We start from the raw sequence: 23,144 nt of genomic DNA, 5'->3' as shown, positions 1-23,144 counted from the left end.
TGTTTCAGCTTTGTGGAACTGGTGGAGTTATATTTACATTTGTGTTGGATGCTTTCGACTTCCTTCATGCTTGGTGTTTCTGGTTCTGAATAGACTTTAAATTCATTGTGATTAGGAAAGCCTGGTAATAGACAACAGGAGTGCCTAGGAGGGGATGGATAATCTACTAACCATTAGATTTTATGATGTCCTTCACTCCTCAAATGATCTGAAATAATGTCTGCTGCTGTTGATATCATTTGAAGTTGGATTATATTTTATTATATTATATTTATTGGTTGGATCGTATTTTTCTTCATGCATTTATTTACTCTTTCATGTACAAAAGAGTAAATACATTGTGATATTAATTTTAGAGTACATATATGCTTGTAGATTTGATATTAGTAATCTCAAGAAAGATAATTTTTAAATTAGAAGAGAAAAATGTGTAGCATAGTTCTGGTCTTTTCTCAGGATCATAGTTATCTTTTCTAATTATATTTTTTTTTATAATTATTCAGAGGGTTTGTTCAGCTGTGTAAGGGGAAAATGGTACACAAATAAGAAATGTGTGTGTAAAACTGAAAAAAAGATTAAGGTTGTTAATTCTATCCAAGTGTTATTAAAACTGAATCTATTGTTTTGAAGTATTGTTAAGTAAGCATATTGGCAAATACTGATACTAGCAGCTTGAAAATTCAGCAATTATTTCTATTCCTCTCCAGGTACAAACACACTTGGAAAATCAGTCTAGATACCACATACAGCAGAGCCAGAGGCACCAAGTGAAGCAGTACTTGACCCTTGATACCAAGCTGTCCAGCCAGACACTTTCCCTCTCCCACTCTCACACAATCCAGCCTGTGGGAGTGACCTCTATTCTCAGAAACGGACACATGCCTCCAGTCAGTGATATTGGCACACCGGAAAGCCCCGTTACCAAGCTGCTGGCCCTTGGAGGCGAACACGAAAATGCGGTAGGGCAGGACCGGTGAAAGGAAAGGGGAACTGGGCTTTGTCTGCTTCTGCAGAAACATCACATGACCCATCTTGTACTAGTAGTGGGCAAGAGATGACTTTCTTTACTTTCATGGGGCCTTTGGTTACAGCACTTGCTTCCTGCATTCTTTTGGATTATGTGGGTTATTCCCTTGAATGCCTGTGAATAGCTTATTGCATGGTCAAGTTTTTAAGCTGCTGCCATCTAAAATGTACTGTTGCATCTTTTAATATATGTGTCATATGTTACTATATGTTTTCTGAATATGGACTTTGCAAAGGAAAACTTTTATTCCAGATGAGAGTTATTTCTGTCTAAAACTATTATTCTAGCTGCATTAAAAAGTTAAATACTAATTACCTTCAAGATGTAACTGAAAGAATCCCTCATTCATTTTTCAGTTAGCTGATATATTTATACATGGGTTATCTTGAGTAAATTGACATATATATGCTAACTTTAATGCCACCATTGACTTTAATAGAGGGACAGCTATTATACAATATTACATTCTCAGCCAGTGTGAGATGTAGATCGTTATGTCCTTTAGTACTTCAGTAGATTTCAAAAGAGACTGCTTATTAGGTAAAGGGGGAATTCCTACAGAAATGAGACATGGAGATGTGTATTATATCTTGGACTCTAACAGAATAGAAGAATGTTACAAATATATTGTGACTCATCTGAGCATTTGGATGTTATGCAGCTAAGCATGAAGGAGATGAAAAAAATCCACAAAGTTTCCTGGAGAGTTCTTCTGGGGCCTCTCCATTCCTTCTGCATTGACAACCGATATTTTAAGCCAGGTTTATGGACTACTGGAGCTACTAGTCTGCAAAGATTATTTTAGATGGCCTCTGTGGAGGCCTTTATGGTCACCTCCCTGCTGGCAAGTGCAGTTGCTGGAACTACTGTCAGGTATTTTGGGTATCTGACCAGGAATAACTGGAGCCTACCCTTGCACCACTCTCTGTCCTGGCAAGCAAGATGGCTGCTTGCAAATCCCTCTCCAGATCTGTGCCTGGTGAAGACGGAGAGAGTAATAGTTGGCACTGACCAAAATTCTCATGGGCATCTTCTTGATGATTTGAATAATCCCATCACAGAGTCTCAGGGAGATGACTGGTACAGTGTAATTTCCTAATGTGGATATGCCTTGTGGTTGAGAGTAGGCTAGTGTTACATTAGTAAATAATATAGAACCAACACCCAGGTGATGCAGTAAACAGTAGTCATTCCTATTGTGTAATTACTGGCATTTCTTGGCATCCTTTTGGCCTTGACAATGCTTTCCTAGGTGTCTGGGCACAGCTCCTGGCAGAGCACTTCTCTGGTTTTAGAGAGGGAGGTGGAACCTCCATTTATATCATGGTTTGAGAGCCCTAAAATCCAATTCTTGAGTTCAAGCCCCTCTCCCACAACTCAGAGCAGTGTGAGATGGGTTTTCCAGACAGAAACACGAGACTCAATATGGGAGGAAAGGGAATTATATTACAAACACTGTACAAATAAATATTATAATACATCATATACAATCTTAACTATCTCTCCTATAATAAATCAGTTGATCCATTACAATGGATCAATCTCTTCTCCCTTCAATAAAAGTCCAGAAGGGAAAAGGAAAGATCCTCTCCACTCTCAGAGCAGCAGTCTCTCTAGGGCAGTAGTCTCCCTTCCTCCATGCAGCAGCTGTAGCTGGATTTCTTTTCATTACACACGAGGGGGGTCTCCAAGCCCCTCACAGCCCTTCGATTCCAAGTGAGGGTCTTTCTCTTCTGTGGGCTGTGTTCACTAGGACAAAGGTCACTTCACCACGTCATATCATGAAGTGCAGGAGTCTTTGTGACAGTCCCTATCCTCAGGGGATTCAAGCTCCCTTGCAGAGCTCCCGTGCTCTGTCATCAGGCTGCTCGCTTAGCAGCGGCAGCGGGGGGGTGAAGCCCTCCTCCACATTCCTTTTGGCTGTCCCAGTCCAGCTTTCCAGGACTCTTGAGCTTCTTCGCTCTTCTCCGTCTCTCTGGTGCTGCATTTTAGGACTCCTCTCAAGTGCGAGTCCACCACCCTTCCTCTCTAGGAGAGGTCTCCAAGGAGTTTGGGGAGTTTGTTTCAGTTATTACCCAAACTCTCTCTCTCTGTAGAGCTTAGTCCTGCTCTGTCTCCATCAGACATTTCTCTGTGTCTCTCCTCCTTGGCTGCAACGCCAGCTTTGCTGCTTCTTCAGTTTTTATCTCTTGGCTTTCAGCCATAGCCTCCGTTCACTGCTGTTTCTGTCGCTGCTTCTGCTGCTGCTTACAGTGGAGAAACATCCCCCAGCTCTTAGCTACAGATACTTAGCCCAGTCTAACACTGTTCCAAGTCCCTGTAGTCACCCAGCCAGGGGCTGGGGGAGGCCCAGCCCCCAGTGGGGTTCTGGGCCCCTTCTCCTCGTGGCCTCAGAACATGGCCACCTCTCCAACAACAACTGCAACATCACCTTCTTTTCTGGTCTGCTTGTGATATGTTTATATTTTGCAGGAGCGCTGATTGGGTCAACCCCAAGAGAGACACCACTCCCCTCGGGGATTACCACTTTTTATAGCTCCAGGAGGGAAAACGTTTTTCCCCCACCACAGCTGTGCTGGGCCATGTGGCCTAAAAGTCTGTGTCAAAATGTCTCATGGCTGTGTAATACTTTCTTTTGTTGCAGAGGACCCTCTACACTTCCTTCAGCTCCCAAGAGCTGCAGATAGTAGAGTTAAAAGCGACATGTTCGGCATGGGATCCTTCCCAAAGTTATTTTTGTGAATCGAACCAGACCACAATTATCATTGAAAACTCATGCTTTGCTTTGTCCAAATCTGTATAAGTCTATGGGTCTGCAAACTATTCATATTTCATCCCAAATAATTAATGAGCTATTCCATCTGCTTTGGTAGTTTTTAACTCAGATTAGAGCAAAAATGGGAGCAGAAAATGTCTGGAAAAGTATCCAGTGTAAACACAACACAAACCTCTACCTGCTGAATCTTGAGACCAGCATGTAACACCAGACCTTGAGAGACTCACACTCTTGCAGAACCACAGGTTCCTTTCAGCCACTGTTGCAGAAATGCACTGTGGATATGATGCATTTGATTGAGATGACAGGTCACAGTGACAACATAGCAGTGCACTCCTGTCATCTGGTCATGGTATTGCAGTAAGGGGTTAAAACAGGAGATTAGACTGATGCTTAAGAGGAAATATGTGACTTGTTAAACCACAGCTGTTTTCATAAGAAGTAAAAAATCTGAATGTTGTGTAGAAGTGTTTGAATTATTTGAATTTTAAGATATAAACTTCTAAAATTCAGTTTCATTGATGTAATAAATACTCAAGATTAATTCCTCTATATATTCAAAATAACTTTTTTCCATTATTATTTGTAATGATTTGTCTTAAAATATTATTTTATCAGATGGAAGAGGTGATTGAAGACATAATCAATATGGAATCAAATTTTAATGATGAAGGCATAGGTTGTTCTGAAACTCCTTTACTAATGCAAAGAACTGTAAGTATTTTGTTGAATTCGTCTTGCTGTTTATACCAGAAAAAATTTTTGAGTGATTTAAGCACATCACAGTTCAGAAACTAAGGCATAGTATCAGTGGACTATTCTCATTTCTATTCAGTTGTTTGTTCTTTTGTCAATGTTAGAAAAGTTAGAAATGTAAAATGCTAGAAAAAGGGCTTCAGTGTGGTGTGACACAGCTGTTTTAATTGGTTTGAATAGCATTTAGGGTTCTAGCCCAGGAAAGATCTGGTGCATAAGCCATTGGAGTTACTAATTCCTATGCAGGACCATGGATAAAAGGAGTCTCTGAACACTATAAGACCTTTTAGAGTCTTGCTGAAAGATCCTTCTACCTTGACTAAAACAAAAGTCAGATCTTCCCTGTGTAACAGTTCCTATGGTACAGTGTCTTATGCTGAAGCAAGGATGGGCTCTATTTCTTGATTTTCATATAGACAAGCTGCATTTAGTTGAATAAATTCAAGGAAAAATAAGAGAAATGTAACTTTTCAAATGAAGTGCTTTATGGGAATTAATGTAACAAACTTTAATTTTGTAATGTCTTTTTGTGAAGAAATGGCAGAGGACTAACAAAGGCTACTTATGTTTCCATAAATGTTACATCTTTGAAGAGGAAGGATGGACCTTTTCTGGACACAACAAAACCAGAGCATTATTATTTATGAAAGTCATACCTATCAATAACTGTAATGCACTTTATAGAAGGATGTACTCTGTACTCTCAACCCTAATTTAAAATGTACACTGATGTACACAGGGTTTTAAAATGTACACTGATAAAGGGAGACTTGAAACTTCACTCTGGTGAAGGCTGAAGGCTTTGACAATCTACCAAGTTAATTTCAGAATACGGTGTCAGGTGCTTGCTCTTAATCACCCTCTGGAGGAACATCTTTTTCTGACTAGAGAACATCACTGGCTACAAATATACCTTAGGAGATAAGATCTCTACTGGTCTACGTTACCCACTATACAGTCCAGTATTGATGCCAATTAATAGTTCCGTGAACATCTTATATTTGCATGCCAGCTAGAGAACTAATACAGCTTGACTGATTTATACATATCTCAGTACAGAACTTAGCAAAGAAATACCCCCTGGGAGTGAATTAATATTTTCTCTCAAATTAATGTGAGGCAGGGGAGGATTCTTTCGGTGTGGTACTGTGGGATGGTGACGAGAGGCATGAATTCTGGGTTTTGGATTGAAGTCATACTCCCTTAATACCTTTTAAAATTGGATGATGTTAATCTATGCTAATTCCAGGCTCATTAGCCTTTATCTTCGGCCATGAAGGACATATCTCTCTAAAATATATTGAATATCCTATTCTTGATGAGCAAGGAAATATGCAATGACTTTTAGGCCTTGCTGATATTGTATTTGCAAAGATTTGGGACTCCTGCAGTGCCTTTGGTCCAAGCAGTGGTATTGGGATTTTTGTTTGTGCTGAGGAAATCATCAGGCTGGCAGGTAAGTTGGGGAATAGCATGCATTTCCCAATCTCTCTGTTCAATAATATGGCAAAATAAAGCCTGCCTTCAACAAGGCAAGTGAACTGCACCAGTGTGGAACAAATTGAGCAGTGCCTCTGCCTCTTCTATCTTGTTTTTCGGTATTGTGTACTCCAAAAATATACAAAAGAAATATGCATACAGAGGTGATCTCAGGCATTTAGTTCATGGCACATGGTTTTATGGCACCTTTCAGGCAACATTCTAAATTTGCCTGCAAAATTTTGGTCATAAGCTGTGCAATAGAGAATGATAGAGAGGCAGGTGAAAAGTAAGTTTTTTAGATACAGTTTTTCATTATCACATTAAGCATAGTGAAATTTTCTTTATCTGAGCTAAAAATGTACCAATTACAAGAGTGTTGGACTAGGAGACATGATCAGGAATAAGAGAACATCTAATTTCCCTGAGAAGGCATGCTGGGTTTGAGCTGTACTTAAGCAAAGACTTAAATTAGCTCTTATGTACTTCTGCACAAGCGCCTTGCTGTGGTGGCTGCCATAAATGTAGAGTGAGTGAGACCATAGGTGAGACTGAGTTGCCTGTGCAACTGTCTGATTTGGTGTTTGCTTTCTCTTTACACTTCTCCAGTGTAACGCTTAAGTATTTTTAGAGTTTCATCTTATATTTTCCTTACTTTGGATTGTCTTGATTTTTCAAACTCCGCAGAGTAGTCACTCTGAAGTTCTGAAATAATCTGACTGTCTTTCAGAATGTGTTATAAGACTCGGGTGTTCCAAATTCACAAAGCCATTTTCTTTTCTCATTGTTCTCAATAGACAGTGGCTGACTAATCTTTCCATTTTTTACAGTGCTACTTGTTGTGTGTTGCACTGAATTAATGTTGCTTTAGTTAGATGCACCCATGTACCATTTTAATGGCACATTAAATGAGGACATTGAATTCTGTGAGACCACTCATGTGAATAATTGCTCAAAGACTCATTGTCTGACCCTGAATTAATGAATTACAGTTATGTATTAGTAGAATCAGAGAAGTGAAAACAAGAACATTCCTCGATCTCTCATTAAAATAATTACAGCTTCTAAAGCTGTAATTCTGGATTATGTGGCTTTTATTGTCTTTGGACCCAAATTTATAATTTCATAAAACTGTCTGGTCTTGGGTGGTGTGGCAGTTTGAGCCACATTAGAAATCCAAAATCCAATTTCCAGGCTTTCCCCACCCATTCCCACAATTTATCTCAACACTGAAGAGAAAACTTTCAGGCAAGAGGCTTCTACAGGGGAAGGGGGAAGCATATATACATTTTATTTACACAAATAAATACTATACAAGCAAAAAGCAACTATATATATATTATTATACATTTCTATCAGTCCCTTCAGAGCTTCTCCCTCAATTAGTCCACGAAAAGCCTTTTCAGGCTGATAGGTAACCGGTCTCTCTCTCGTGGGAGTGTTCGGGGCCCCTGAACACTCCCCCACCAACCTTCAGCTGTTTGCTGCAGTTCTGTCTTCTTCATGAAGTCCAAGAAGATAGCTTTGAGTCTGTTCTCTCATACCTCGGTTCGTAGGCTGCTGTAGTGTAGTCAGTTTATCAAGTGTCCTCCAAGTCAGTTTTCGGCTGCCCTCGGTCAAACCTCATTAGGGCAACTCCCGAGCCTCTCTTTCTGGTCCGTCTCCAATTTCACCTGGGATTCTTCTCCCTGGCACCGAGCTCCATTCAGCCCGTCCACTTTGGCTCTGCTTCAATGCTGAGCCTTGCATCCACTCCCTCTTAACAGTGAGAGAGAAAAGCCCCCTAGCCTTGGCCACAGGCAGCTCGGTCCAGTTATACGCTCTCCCAAGTGTCCCGCAGCTGCAGGGCTGGGGGAAGAGGGCCTGGCCTCCTCCCTCTTACCTCAGGTGTTGTGAGTCGCGTCCCTCACAAACACTCACTCCAAATGCTGCCCCTAATTCTGGCTTAGGCAGAGTTGGGGGGGCCGCAGGGCTCCCCTCCCCCAAAGGGGGGAAGAAGGAGGCCCAGCCACCCCCTGGCCTTCTACACCTACATGCAGCAGCAGACACAGACAGAAAATTGCCAACAGTTTCCAGTGGCTCTGTATATATGATTTTTTTCAGCAGAAGCGAACAAGATGAGCGGTGATTGGCTCTCCAGGGAACACTGCCCTGGCACCCAAGCACCTCTGAGCCCCCCGGCTCTCAACCCGTGACAGGTGACAACTTAAGAATTGTTTAAAATAGGGAATTCTCTGTCTGTGTTTTTGTTTCTCTTCACAGTACACTAATGGCAGAAACCTACTTTTTATAACAAGTTTTTAGAAGTTCAGTTAAAATATAAGACCAGGTCCTCCCTATATGCAAGAGTTCTTGATTCCTCTGAAAGTATAACCCCCATGAAGATGACACCAATTTAAAGCCATTTTTCCTTGTTGTAATAATTACTTTCATGATACTTTTATTAACAGACAGAAGCATATTTATCTATATTATAAGAAATTAATTTTTTTTCTAAATATCAAATTAGGAGGAATATATTTATTCCCAACCTTATACCAATCATTAGAAAAATGAAAGAAAGAATATATGAGTGAATTTTAGAAGTGAACTAATGCCATGTGTGTCAGCTATGGTGACAGACATTTGAAAAGCAAATACTTTTCATTTTTATCAGAATTTCATTTTTATTCAAAATCCTTACAGTCTATTCAATATTTGGTAGTGAATTTAAAGTTTATTAACTTTCAAATGTTCAGAACATAGTAAATTTAGATATTTAGGTTAATGTAAAGTGTATATTATACCATCATCAAAAGTTCAGGGCAGGTATTAAAAAGCTGTGCTCTACATTGCTTTTAGTATCTGAAAAAGAGAAATTTAAGAACCATGCTGTATTAAGGCAGATTTGGAGAGCACTAGTCACAGTGAAGAGAAACAGAAAAGGGCAAAGTTGAAAAATAGGATCTCTGTTTTTCAGGGTGTGATTTAACAGTGTGTGACTTTGTGAACCACTTCTTGGCACTAAATGTTGTTTTGTTTTGACAGTATATGTATACAGGCCTAGGAGTCACCAGAAAACCCAGTAATCTAGCAAGCACAGTGGAGGTCTGTATGAAAACAGTTGGCCTTTTACCAGTACTTTCATTCAGAAATAACTGTTGCAGCCCAGATAATCACTGTACAACTGTGATAATGTCCTCTGCTTGACATGCAGTCCACTAAAACTTACATCAACAGTATTAGGAGATTGACTGGCTAGGAATAAGAATGAAAGGAGAGGATATTAATGTTTTGCAAGGGCACAGGCCTCTCTTGCACAGTACTGGGTGTGACCAGCCAGGAAAACAATTTAATTTTGTGAACATTTTCAAGGATTCTAAGTTGTCATTTTTCTGGCAGACAAAAAAAATATAAGCTTTCAGTAGTATTCTTGAAGAAGTCTGAGGGGAGAGGCTCTGTAGCAGGTAGATGGCTGGTAATGAGAGCTAAGAAGTAGTTGCAGAGCAGTGCTTTGGGCAGAGCACTACCATGAAACTGGACTTCAAGAAATTGAAAAGGAGCAGGTTCTTTCAGATTGCTTGGTAGAAAATGGAAAGCTTCTCTATGGAAAACCTTTTTGTTGATTTTTTTTAACATGTCCAGTACTAAATAGAGCCAAGAAAAAGTGTTTCCATGTTGATATAGGAAGAAATTCTTTACTTTGAGGGTGCTGAGACACTGGAACAGGCTGCCCAGAGAAGATGTGGAGAAGATGTTCAATGCCAGGTTGGATAAGGACTTAAGCAGCCATCCTTATTAAGCAGCCAGGTCTAGTGGGCGATGTCCCTGCCCATGGCAGGGAGGGTTGAGACTACGTGATCTTTAAGGTCCATACCAACCCCTTAGCATTCTACGATTCTATGATTTATTTGTAATATATGTTATTTAATTACCTCCTTGAATGAGCTTTCTAGCAGGAATGTTTCCTGAAAGCAACGGCTTCTATCCACTAGAAACGGGATATTGTTATTATATATAGATAAATGCACCATTAGTGTGATCTAAAGAATTATTCTCAGTCAGGAAGCAGAATAGCCTTGGTAGCCCGAGATAAAGGTAGAGCATATATCATTTAAAAAAAGTTATTTAAAAAAAAACTCTCCAAAATATTTTCCAAAAAATGATTCTTTTCTTTAAAGGAAATAGATACTTAGAGATTTGAAACAGCATTAATTCCTCCAACAGTTCCAGCTATAACAGTGTACTGAAGTTATTATGGTGATATAGGTGCTTTGAAGTTTGCATCACCTCAGATATTTAGAGCTATCACAAACAACGAATCTTTTGTTGAGAACTTTGTCTATTTGTAAAGCTAACCAAATTTCTTCAGTCCTCATTTGCATCTGACTTGATGTATGTGGTATTTATAAGCTGGGAAAAAAAGAATTAAATCACTAACAGAGAAAGGAAGCAAAAGCACCTGAGCATGCTGAAAGGCAGGAGTTGTGCCAGCTGTGAGCTGGGGGGCCCACTGGGCAGGGGAAGGGTGGCAGAGAGGGGAGCACAATGCTGTGCGAAGGTGATACCTTGCAATGAGTCAACTCTTGAAGGGTCCTGTGAGGCTTCACTGCTTCGCTTTCATGACTTCATTTCATATACTTATAGTTTAGTATTTCACTAAGATTGCGAGCTACTGTCTGCTTCCAGTCCACTTGGGAGTCAAGTCAGTGGGATTGCTTCACTTTTGTCACTCCTGCAGGAAAAGTTGCAGAGAAAATCTTCAGTTGCCCTGCGGCTTGCTTGTCTTTGTTTTGCTCCTATGGCATTTGAAAAAAATCTTGTGTTGTACAGGCATGGAGTAGAAGTTAGATCAGGACAAGACAGGATAGATATTTTCCTTCTTTAATTTTTATGATTCTATTAACTACAATTGGTATAAAGTCCTGGTAAATCTGTTAACTCTACTTTTGATTTTATGAAGACACTATTGGTAAAACACGGTTCACTCAGTCTGCAAATCTCACTGCCATTACAAGGTCTTTGAGGTCACAGTTTCTCATCATGACATTAATAATTTGTATTTGTATTAATTATTTGTCAAATACTGATGGTTACCATCTGGATGGATTACAAAAATTGCTGTCTCTCCTATTCTCAGAAATCATACAGAAAGAAGAAATCCAAGTAGGAATGCTCTAAAGTATTTTATTCAATAATTGCTGTGATTATTCAATCATGAAGTAAACCTGGCTTTGCTTTAGAGGTGCATATAGTATTGCTGATCAAGGCAGTCCCCTGCTGCATAATCATAAGTATATTTTATTTAGTGAATACTGAAGTCATTTGGCAAACTTTATAAGTTGATAACATCTGCTAAAGTTCAAAACCATTATAGAGAAAGGGCCAGAGTAAACATTAACAACCTCGTTTGCTTAGGTTGGGTAACTTGAAAAGGCTGCATAACATCCATGAAAATGCTTTGTCAGTCACATTCTACACTAGATTAGTCTTAAAGTCCAAGGAAGCATCAAAGTTCACCTACATATATAAACTTCTTTCTAGCACTCTCTGGCATCATTTCCAAGTTTAATGAAAAAGAAAAATGAAGGAGAAGGAACAGTCAGTAGCTATTGAGGAAATAATAGACTCCTCAAAAATAAAACTGGTGAGCAAATATTTTGTTTGTCTTTCTTCAATACTATAAAGATGCTAGTTAGGAAATTGTGTCTTTCAGTTGCTTCAGTTGCAAAAACTAACAATAAAAGGCACAAATGGAGAATTCAGGCTAGTTTCCTGCAACTGGAGGTGTCTTTTGTTAACACTGCCTCTGCAGTTTTGAATGTCATATGAATGTCAGATAAAGGTTTTCTTTTGATATTTCACACAATTTAGTAGTTTGAGGCTGAAATGGGCAGTGTACAGCTCTCATGCCTGCTCTAAATACTCCAAATAGATTAGGTATGAGTGTTTGAAATTTACCTTATGGTGTAGAAAAGGTATTCATAGCACACAGCATACATTTCTTTGGGTCAGGAGAAGAACTGTGGTCCACTTTTACATAGCTGCAGCGCTCAACAGCTATGCAAAATGCCCAAATAGTTAATCTCTCTCTCTAACACTCTAACATGGCCAGTGTCTACTAACCCTTCTCTATTTTGGGGGTAGAAGTCTCTGGCTAAAGGGAGACAAGACTCCATAACTCTGAACTGAAGGGGAAATTCCTCTTTGGTTTTCTCTTTTTAAAAGGTAAATAGACAGAAATGAAAGTATTATTCTAAAATATACAGTTGTTTGTACACAAGTATCTCTTGTAAACATGGTCTTTATCTCAGACCTTAATGTTTATTGGACAGAGGTAAGTGAAAAGGATAGTTAAAACAAATTTCTAATTCTCCTAATATTCATACCTTACTAATTCTAAGCAAATTCCTGCTGTTTGGGGCCACCAAGCAGACTCTGTCATATCCCAAAGCCTCTGCTGCATGTCTCATACTGTTGTCTGCATACAGCAATGCAAGACTTGAAGTCCCTAGGAGACAACAGGGAATAAAGAAGGCTACATTAAGCTCATTGGGGTCCTCGGTGTATAGGTTACAATCACTTCTGGAAATAAACTTTATGAATTTCTGTCAATGATTTATATAGGTTGAATAAAAGACTGAATACTCAGAGGCAACAACAATGGCCATTTTGTTCTCCAAGTGCAATCAAGCTTTTTACTGCAAGATAAAGCTAACTTGCAGAAAAATCCAGATTTTTTGAAGTCCATTTTGAGAAGCAAACTTCTGAAAAATACAATAGGTTTTCTTAGCACTTCCTTCTCTATCTGCCTAGGCCTTCTACGACCTTTAATATATGTGTGCAGTAGTTTATGAAGTATTTGACTATTATATTTATACTAGAAATAAGCATTTGTGAATATATCTGAAATCGACCACTACACCAAGGAGTTTCAATCAAAATTGCACTCTGCATGGTACATCCGTGTGAACACACTAGGTCATTGAAATCAGTAAATACCTTACTGTAATATATTCAGATATTTAGATGATAAGTCTAATAATATAATATAAAGCATATATATATATAATATAAATACTGGCAATAGAGATATTAACACACACACACGTATATATATATGAGCAAATGCCTCATATTCTAATTCTGAAAAAAAATCTCTTTTTCACTTCTTCCTCAGCCTCAATTTTTCATTTTTTTTTGAATTTTCGTGCTTATCTTAGGTCATTGTTTTTAGAGGAAGAATTTGAATGATTTGGTATATGCATTTATGTATGGTATCCAGCAAAATTGAAGTCAGTTGGAACCAGGAATTAGTACATTAGGTGGTGTTACTAGCGAAACAATCTTAATAAAACAGGTAACAGATCTGTCATTTAATTGTCATCTTTAGGTTTCAGAACCTGGGGGTTAGTGGGCAGTACTCCCATTTCCAGCTGGAAGTTGGATGATGACATAATCAGAGCATCACTTTACTTCTGGACTGTGTGTTATGCTAATTTTATAATCAGAAATGCCAAGAATATCTAAAAACATACAATTAAGAGATAATAATTGAAAGAGCAGATATCTCCTGCAAAGGGTTGATTCTCCAGAAAATTCCTTTGCGTGGTCATATTTGATCAGACATTTATCTAGACAATGGACTTCTATGTATATGATCAGGGCAGGAAGGTACTGTGACTGGGAATATGAACAGAGTTCATTTTTCTCTGATGAATAATGAACCAGCTTGATGATCATTATTTGAAGATAAAAAATGAACCAGTTTTCATGCATAATATATAATATGTAATATAATATATCTGAACATTAAGTCCCTGGTTGAGGAGTCTGTAATTATGAACCATGTTAAAAATAAATATAGAAGAAGATACAATTTATTCAAATGAAAACAAGCCTGAGAAGGCTAGAATTTTCTGCTGTTCTCCTTAGATAATAAAAAGAGAAACTAGAACATTTGAGTATTTGTTGCTGAAACCCATATATTCTCAAATATAAGTATTTTGTATTGCAATTACAAAAGGACCTAAAACATTTAGCTGTGAATGATATCTTCTTGTTCTAGACCTCAAAACCAGTGTACTACAACTTCTTTGGCAACTGAGAGTGTAAACAAATCTTTGCAAATAGAAAGGATAACAGAGCTTATGTTCAGCTTTCTTCAAGTAGCACAGCAACTGAAAAAGAAAGCCAGAGGCTGAACCCTAGTCTTCTCAGCACAGGACTTGCATTGACTCACAAGTTTACACATCCTGTCTGCAATATCTTTGAAAAGATGAAAATCACAATTAACTAGAACACATTAAAGATACAAGAATTACCCCAGTTTTCCTACTGTTTAAACTTGGAAACACCCTCTATACCATATCTTGCTATTTAGAAAATGGATTTTTGATGGATGGATTAATATACACTTATTGATCAACCACTATTTGGTCAAATTCAGTGCACATTTTGATGTCAATCTGTGAACTTGAAAAACAAGAAAATGTTTTGTTTACCTGTCATGAATAAATAGTAAAGCCATGACAAGCAATTAACTGTGTTCTTATGTTTTGTACCCCAGTAACACAAATACTGAACAAACTTTTACTCGATGCGTAAAATGAACTGTGGACACTATTCCAAGTTTAGATTTTTATATTTGGGATGCATATATGGGATAAGAATATAAAAATTTTACAAAATCCTTTTTTTTTTTTTTTTTAATGAATGAGAAAGAACCACATTGAAATAGATGGGTGCTAACATATTTTTGGGGCTAAGAAGAGGAAGCAGCCTCATTTTACAAAACCGTTCTTGGAAGTGATGCTATCAACTAAGCTCATGAAAACATGATTGAAGTTGGGATGTATTTAGGGGTGGGAAATGATGAAGTATTGCACTAATCTTTTGTTTTAGATGCAGTCTGAGCAAGTACCAATTTTTATCTAGCACAGAAAGAAATTTTCTCCTGCAAATGCAGTACTCAGCCTTTCAGAGTAGGCAGCTGCATAGTCTCAACTTGTGACAAGTAAAGCAGCATGTGTTGTGGTTCACTGTTACTTGAGTTTGCTGAGTCTGCTGGTGCAGTACAGGCAATCTGATCACGTGTAATAGGGTCAATGATCCTCAGAATGGTCTGTACTGCACTGCAGCTGCTGTGGATGCGTGCCATACCTCTCTTACTGCAGGAAACATAGGCATGCAGGCACACATTGTAGGTTGTGTGTCTACAGTTATTAGGACTGGAAAAGAGAGTAGCAAAGGAAGTTTCTGCAGGACTATTTCTGCAATATGCTTCCCACTTGCTTTTTTTCATGGACACTTCTGACCTGGGCAGAATGAAGACCTCTGATAGAGACAGTCTGGTCCTTACCTCTGTAGCTGGCACATCTTGACCCTTCTGATCTTACACGTGGGCTTTTGAGTGGAACTGTGAAGAAGTAAGGCTCTGGGAGAAATGGAAGAGGAAATAAGCCTCCACTAATTGGACAGTCCATTCTGCTGTATGTTCGCAGGTTCCTCAAGGGAAAGCAGGCTAGCTGATGAACTGTTTTGACCTGTTAGGACAGTCCAGATACCTTTGGTGAAAAGCTCTTGCTATCCTAGAGTTTAGCCATTTTTGACAACTAGGAAATATGTGGTGTCTGCTCTTTAAAAATGTACACCCTCCATCATCCTTGATTACTGGCATCCTTTGGATGTATGGAGAGCTGTTTCCTACTGGAATTAGTCTTTCTTGTTAGTCCTGCATATCCAAGGTTTGTTGATTGTAACCTTCTTGTATGAATGCATATTAGTAAAATTCAATACAGATTATCTAAAAAGTAACCTAACAGAATTGTTTTTAGGTTAAGGAGCAAGATAAAGAGATTATAAAGATTTTTTTCTGCAAATAAAAGATATTAATGAAGTGCACCAACAATCAATCGTCGGCCTCAGTTTATTTAATATTTTTACTAGTGATATAAAAATACATTTATGCTGATGAAATTCACTGAGGTAGCAAAAGTAGGAAGTACTGCCAATACAAAGGAGGATAAGGATAACATAGAGGAAGAATTATATAAGAATATAAGACTGTGATGACAGAATGGTCTAAATGGAAGGAGTGTAATAGTATTGAGTGCAAGGTCATTTATTCAAATACTAATAACAGGAATGTCTGCAGTAAGCTGAGAGCTCATTAACTGGAGATGACAGAAAAAGATCTGGTTATATTAGTTGCCCAGAGGATAACTGTAAGCCATCAAAATGATGGGAGTGCAAAACACAGATAAATATGATCTTAGTATCCATCATGAAATATATTTCCAAGAGACATAAGGAAATATTCACTGTGGGATTCACTGAGCACAAAACTTCTGGAATGCTCTAGACAGATAAAGGTGTCCACCCTTCAGAAAAACTAATTCAAAGCAGGAAAGGTAGAGAGAGACTTGTTAGTACATATAATATCATGGGAATTCTGTCTAAAGGAGCATGACCTGTTTTATTTAGCAAAGCAAACTCTTAAGGGAGCTCTTAAGGGAGCTACTCACAGTAGTCACATGAGGATGTTGAACAATGAATTATATGTCTTAAAGGAACACAAAACCAAAACAAAATTTGTCTGGAAATGGAAATAAAGGGAAAGCTTTCTGACAATAATTTCCAATCATTCAACTTTTGTAACATACTCAAATTAAAAATATTTGAGATGTAAAACCTAATTGATCTTAGAACATTATTGTCTTATGAAATAGATTATGTGATAACACATTAAATGAACCCAATATCCATGAAATATTTTCTAGTCCAGACTGGGCATTACCACATTCAACAGAGTTTTTAAATTAAGAAAAGTCTAACTGACTCTGGAAAAGGGTTGGACTGATATTCTCTATCTGTGCCACACTGATTCTGATAGAGCTATGATCCTTACAGACTTGAATGTTAGCGTGAGGCAAACACATCATGTAAAGCCAAAACGGAAAAATACTTAAATAATATGTGATCATGCAAGTGAACACTGTTGAAACATAGAGCTCTAGGGGGTACAGATGAACAGGCACAGACAACTTGTATCCATAGTTCTTATCATCACATTTAGAATCCTTCTCTTGGAAGGTATGGAAATGGCTTAAATCTTCCTTGAAATAACATGATGTTTACCAACAGCTATCATGCTATGGGATTTGGAACACTACATTATTTCCCTTAATAAGGTAGTATCTTTCATATCTTAGTAATGGTTTCCTTCAAAGAAAAACCCCCAAAACTTGGTATTAGAGACTGCATACTGTGATCACAGCTGTCCATTGGTAATTATCCATACTAACAAACCCTTAGTATTTGCTATACTTTCCTGCCTGCATAGCAGTTCAGACCCAAGTATTGAATGTAACAACCTTCTTTCAACTAGACCTTCATAGTACTTGCCTTGAACACTGCCAGCAAGCACAAGGTCACAGGCTCTTGTGAGGTGTACTCACTCAGGTACTGCAGCTGAAGTTTGCTTTTATAATTGGTCTAAGCTTCAAAATTGAGCATCTTTCAGGACTGAGCCCCATAAATGGAAATTCTCATGTTCCAGTCTTTGCACACAGGAATTGAAGATCCCATGACACTTTATACAAAAGGAAGAATGTTAACCCCAGTGTCCTTGCCAAATGCTAACTTTGTTAATTACAGTCTTTAATTCTCCTTGCAGTTTTAATTAGATATGGTATTATTCTCTTCCTATACCACATTGTAACTGGTTATTCCCACTTAACCATTTGCTGTGCTAAAGGTAGTTGATCTTTTCTCCAAAGCTGGCTGTATTTTAGAAGTAGGAAAGATGCCTTATTATATTCTGTTATTTTTAATATATGTCTACTCATCCCTTACAAGCTGCTAGCATCTAAATTCTCAGATCCATATACATAAATATATGTATCATGAATTCAAAGTTTGGAAATTATGTAACTTACCAGGACTTCTCAAAACAACACAGGTGTGAATCAATACAGGTTATGACACCTGCGAGATAATTTCCTGGGATTTATGAATTTTCATACCCAAATGTCTGTTTTCACATCTGTAAACTGAAAGCAAGAACATGCTTTTGATGCAGTAGAATCAGTTGGAATTTTAAAGTGCTTTGGGATTCATCAGTTTTGACAGTGCTATAGAATTTATTGTAAGATCATCACTGTACACATATCATATAATTGTGCCATTGCAAATGATTTGTACTTGTAGTAAGATTGTGTTGGATTTTTGTGAGATTATGTATGCATATATACAGACAGATAGATATAGATATATCCCATAATGTGAGACTGAAAGCTATTTGAAGCCTCAATACTACAAAAACTTTCCCCACTTAAATGACACTGTAAGAAAAAAAATGAATTATGGTGTATGAGTTTTAGTGCACATCCAAACAACTAGATGTATTTTGACCCACAATTTCTATAATATATTATGCTATATATTTTGATTTCATAATTTAAAAATTAGTTATTACAGATGTCTGCATTTCTAACAGAGCTTCCTGCTTTGTCAGACAAAAATAGTGTCTTTTCTCATGCTGTATCAAAATTGGCTGATTTCTACTATAAGACTGTTCTCAGTGTTCAGTAACACTAGCAAAGAAATTCCTTGGAATTTTCCACGTTTGATATAAATGCAGAGCAAATTCAGGTAGAGAGTTTCAGCAAAATACTTTGATACATTTTTTACTTTATTTTTAAAAATCCCTGATAATCAGAAATGTGAATATCTTTAAAGGAAGTTCCTCTTCCATGATTTTTAGACCAACAGTTTATGTGGAAATTTTCACACTAGGAGCACGGTGAGGTTTCATGAGAAGGTACACATGGAAAGCCTGCAGTAGTCACCCCAGACTGTCTTTTGAGTCAAGAAAAAGAAACAGAGGTTATTCAGTTCATTCTAAGTGTCCAAGACAGGTCAGATTAATCATCCTCTGTTTCTTCTCCTGATCCTGAATCCTGGCACTGAGAGTTATTCATTGCATGCTAATTCATAGCACATTTTTCATGCTGACTAACTGTGAATGAAGACTGTATCAAAGGGAGATCACCAGTGGCCCTATCCATAAATCCACTTATCCTTCACAGTGCCCACTACAATATACTTGATTTCTACTAAATTCTGTCAGCCATCAGGAAAACAGAATCATCATTCCATGTGAAGATGATGAAAATGAAGCCCAAACCCAAGTCATTCAGCTACTGATGACTAGAGTTCTAGAGGCAGTTGATAGTGCAATTGACACTAACTTTCTATGGTATTTCCTGTCACTTAGGTTAGGATGATAGGCCTGTAGTTCCTCCATCCTCCTTCTGGCCCTTCTTGTAGATGCGTGTCACATTTGCTAGCCTACAGTCAACTGGCATCTCCTCAGTTAGTCAGAACTGCTGATAAATGATTGAAAGCAGCTCAGTGAGCTCTTCTGCCAGCTTCCTCAGTGCCTTTGGGTGCATCCCATCCGGCCTCATAAATCTGTGTGTGTCTAAGTGGTATAACCATTTTCCTTGGATTATGAGGTCTTCGTTTTGCTCTTTGTCTTCCAGCTGAGGTAAAAAAGGCATTAAGCACCTCAGTCTTTTCCTCATCCTTTGTCACTGTGTTTCCTCCCACATCCAATAAACCATGGAAATTCTCCTTAACCCTCCTTTTGTTGCTGATATATTTATAGAAACACTTTTAATTGTCTTTTACAATTAATTTCTAGTTGAGTTTTGGCCCTTCTAATTTTCTCCCTGCATAACCTCACAACATCCTTGCTGTCCTCCTGAGTTGCCTGCCCCTTCTTCCAAAGGATACACTGAGTTTCAGCCAAAGCTCTCTGTTCAGCCTGGTCAGTCTTCCTCACTGGCTCATCTTTTCGCACATGAAGATGCTCTACTCCTTCACCTTTAACATTTCCTTCTTGGTCCAATCTTCCTGGACTCCTTTCCCCTCAGGACCACCTCGAAGGAACTCTCTCAACCAGCTTCCTAAACAGGCTGAAGTGTGTCCTCTGGAAGTCCAAGTCCAATTCTGCTCACCCCTCTCCTCACTTCACCAAGAATCAAAAACTCTACCATCTCATGATCACTGTGCCCAAGACAGCCTCCAGCTGTCACATCATCCACCAGTCCTTCTCTGTTCACAAACAGGTCCATTGGGCACCTTCCCTAGTTGCCTCAATCACCAGCTGTGTCAGGAAGTTACCTTTCACACGCTCCAGGAATGTCCTGGACTGTTTCCTCTTGGCTATTTTATTTCCAGCTGACATTTGGTAAGCTGTAGTTCCCCATGGGAACAAGGGCCAGCAATCATAAGACTTCGCTCAGCTATTTATAGAATATTTCAGTTGCCTCTTCATCCTACTTGGGTGGTCTATAACAGTCTCACTTGGATAGCTGGCTTGTTGGCCTTCCTCCTGATTCTTACCCATAAACACTCAAGCCTATCATCACCATTATTCAGTTCTAGACAATCAAAACACTAAAAAAGACAGGACTGCCCCATGTCTCTCCTTTCTTACCTATTCCTTTCGGAGTAATGCTTATGTGAATCATTCTAATTAGTGAGATAATAGAACTCTAGTCATCAGTAGCTGAATGACTTGGGTTTGGTCTTCATTTTCATCATCTTCACATGGAATGATGATTCTGTTTTCCTGATGGCTGACAGAAATTCTGAAATTATGAGGGGAAAAGTGCTGAAACACTGCAGAAAACAAAGGTGATATGGGACATTTGGCAGAGAGGCTCTGCAAAGAGACCTAGACATATTAGAAGGCTGGACAATCACCAACTGTATGAAATTTAACAAAGACAAGTGCTGGATTCCACACCAGAGACAGAGCAACCCTGGGATGCACGTACAGAGTGGGGAATGAGAGGCTGGAGAGCAGCGCTGCAGAAACGATCCTGGGGATCCTGGTTGATGGCAAATTGCATATGAGTCAGCAGTGTCCTGACAGCCAGGAAAGCCAGCCATGTCCTGGGATGCATCAGAAACAGCATCACCAGCTGGTCAAAGGAGGTAATTGCCCTCCTCGCTCTGCACTGGTGTGGCCTCACCTTGAATACTGTGTGTGGTTTTGGGAAGATGTGTCCAAAGGAGGGCCCAAGAGGTGGTGAAGGATCTTGGGGGGAAGCCATATGGGGAGCAGCTGAGGTCACTTGGTTTGTTCAGCCTGAAGAAGAGACTGAGGGCAGACCTCATTGCAGTCTACAACTTCCTCATGAGCAGAAGTGAAGGGGCAGGCACTCATCCCTTGTCTCTGGTGACCAGTAAGAGGACCAGGGAGGGAATGGCATGAAACTGTGTCAGGGAAGGTTTAGGTTAGATATTAGGAAATGGTTCCTCATCCAGAGGGTGGTGGGTGATTGAGCACTGGAACAGATTGCCTAGGGAAGTTGTCACAGCACCAAGCCCGACAGAGTTCAAGAAGCATTTGGACAATACTTTTGGGCACATGGTGTGATTCTTGGGGTTGTCTTGTGCAGGGCCAGGAGCTGGACTTTGATAATCCATGTGTGTTCGTTCCAAATCAGGATATTCTATGATTCTATGATATTTCATGCCTTTTGCTGCTTAATGAAAGCACTAGAGTAGTCAGATATAGACCATGGACAGATATCTGATTGCAGCCCCTGCCCCAGTGGTTTTGCTGATGGAAGAGGGTATATGAACTGTTATCACTTCAGACAATGGCAGCAGTTACATGCAATTGCTTTCATCAACTGTGTAATCAAATTCATCTGAAATGTCTACCTGTGGTTTTAGGTTGAATTTCCTCATGTTCTTTTGAATGCTCACATAATTCTGAACTTTCAGGTGTGTTGGTTTTGTTTTTTTTCATTAACAGTTAAGTAGGCCTTTCATGACCTTTCATCTTGGATTTGGACATTGTCATTTAAATTCACACCTTTGTGAACAGACTGTTGAGATTTAACTATCTTTCAAGGATAAATGTGAATTATAGTTTGAAAATTAGAAATGAAATATGCAAAATACGATAGATATGCATTTCTTATTTGTTAGATTATTTATTAGGTTATATTATTTTCAGGGGTTACTATTTCCTAGCATTTCACAAAAACAGTAGCCTAAATCATATAACAACCCAATTGGAAGTCCACTGGAATGAGTGTAGTAGTCACATTGACTCTCAATTTTTTATGTCATTCTGTTTTCATATAATTTCAATAAGCCAAATTCATTTACATGACTGTAGGAAGTAACTAAATATGTGTCTAGAGCTAATATGAGTTCACTCTTGTAATACAGATATCCTATCACTGGAACAAAGGAAATGAAAAGGTAAAGCTGCAGTGAATTCTGTAATACTTGTCACTTTACCCCTCTGGAATGAAACAAAGGTGCTTAATGTGTGAATACTCTTAGCATTCAAATCCTACCTATTACACATTGCTTGTTCTTGAGTAATACTCATCTGAATTCCAAACATTCTTTTGAAAAATATTTTCATTGAGAGGTCAAATATGTAAGCAGATTTTTAAAACTGACTTAGTGTTGTGATTTTTAATGGTATTCAAGACTTATGAGTTTTCTTAAGTAATAAACATCTACTTAAAAATAGCATGCTATTTATGTACATTCAAAAAGAATTCTGATTGCTTCATTTAACTGCATGAAATAGAACTGGGGAAATTTAAACTAGGATCTCAGATGGTCTAGTAAAGTTATTAGTTAATTTAATAAAATCATTATTTAAAATTAAAACATTTAAAATTTCAGATTTAATATAAAAATACAGGAAGAACTGCTGTAGAACAATTTCACACTAAGTAACTGGGAAATTGTCTCCATTCAAAATAACTTGTGGTGAAGCTCACAGTCTCTACAAAAAAATAAATTATCAGTATAAAATAAGCTATTTACCAATATAATTATGGTTGGTGTCTTGGTGTCCTGCCTGGAAAATTCCGGTGTGTTTTAGGATCCATGGCTGTAGGGCATATCGTTAACAACATGTTTGCTTGTCTATGAAAAACTATTTCCTTTACTAACTCATAATTTCCTTTCCCGCTTTTCTGTCTAAAGTCAGTAGTTTTACCCACATTTTTTCACCCACTTTTTTCACCCACTTTTTAATCCTTTTTTTTTTCCTGTTGCCTTGGCCAGCTGGACCCA

General features: G+C 38.4%; 1 protein-coding gene across 3 annotated transcripts in view; it reads left to right on the top strand.

The window, feature by feature from the left end:
* The first annotated feature begins 677 nt into the window (after window positions 1-677).
* Window positions 678-23,144, top strand: part of TFEC (transcription factor EC) — a 42,081-nt gene continuing 19,614 nt past the window's right edge. For 2 of the 3 annotated variants that reach the window (XM_064656030.1, XM_064656031.1), the window contains exons 1-2: window positions 678-959; window positions 4,422-4,517. In XM_064656030.1, the coding sequence (XP_064512100.1) occupies window positions 879-959; window positions 4,422-4,517 (177 nt within the window). In that variant the 5' untranslated portion in view covers window positions 678-878. Of the gene's footprint in view, window positions 960-4,421; window positions 4,518-11,444; window positions 11,665-23,144 lie in introns of those variants that run through there. The other variant, XM_064656029.1, reaches the window with a different exon arrangement.

The sequence above is a fragment of the Pseudopipra pipra genome, chromosome 5 (assembly GCF_036250125.1).
Source record: "Pseudopipra pipra isolate bDixPip1 chromosome 5, bDixPip1.hap1, whole genome shotgun sequence".
NCBI lineage: Eukaryota > Metazoa > Chordata > Aves > Passeriformes > Pipridae > Pseudopipra > Pseudopipra pipra.
This window is presented reverse-complemented; position numbering and strand designations above follow the sequence as displayed.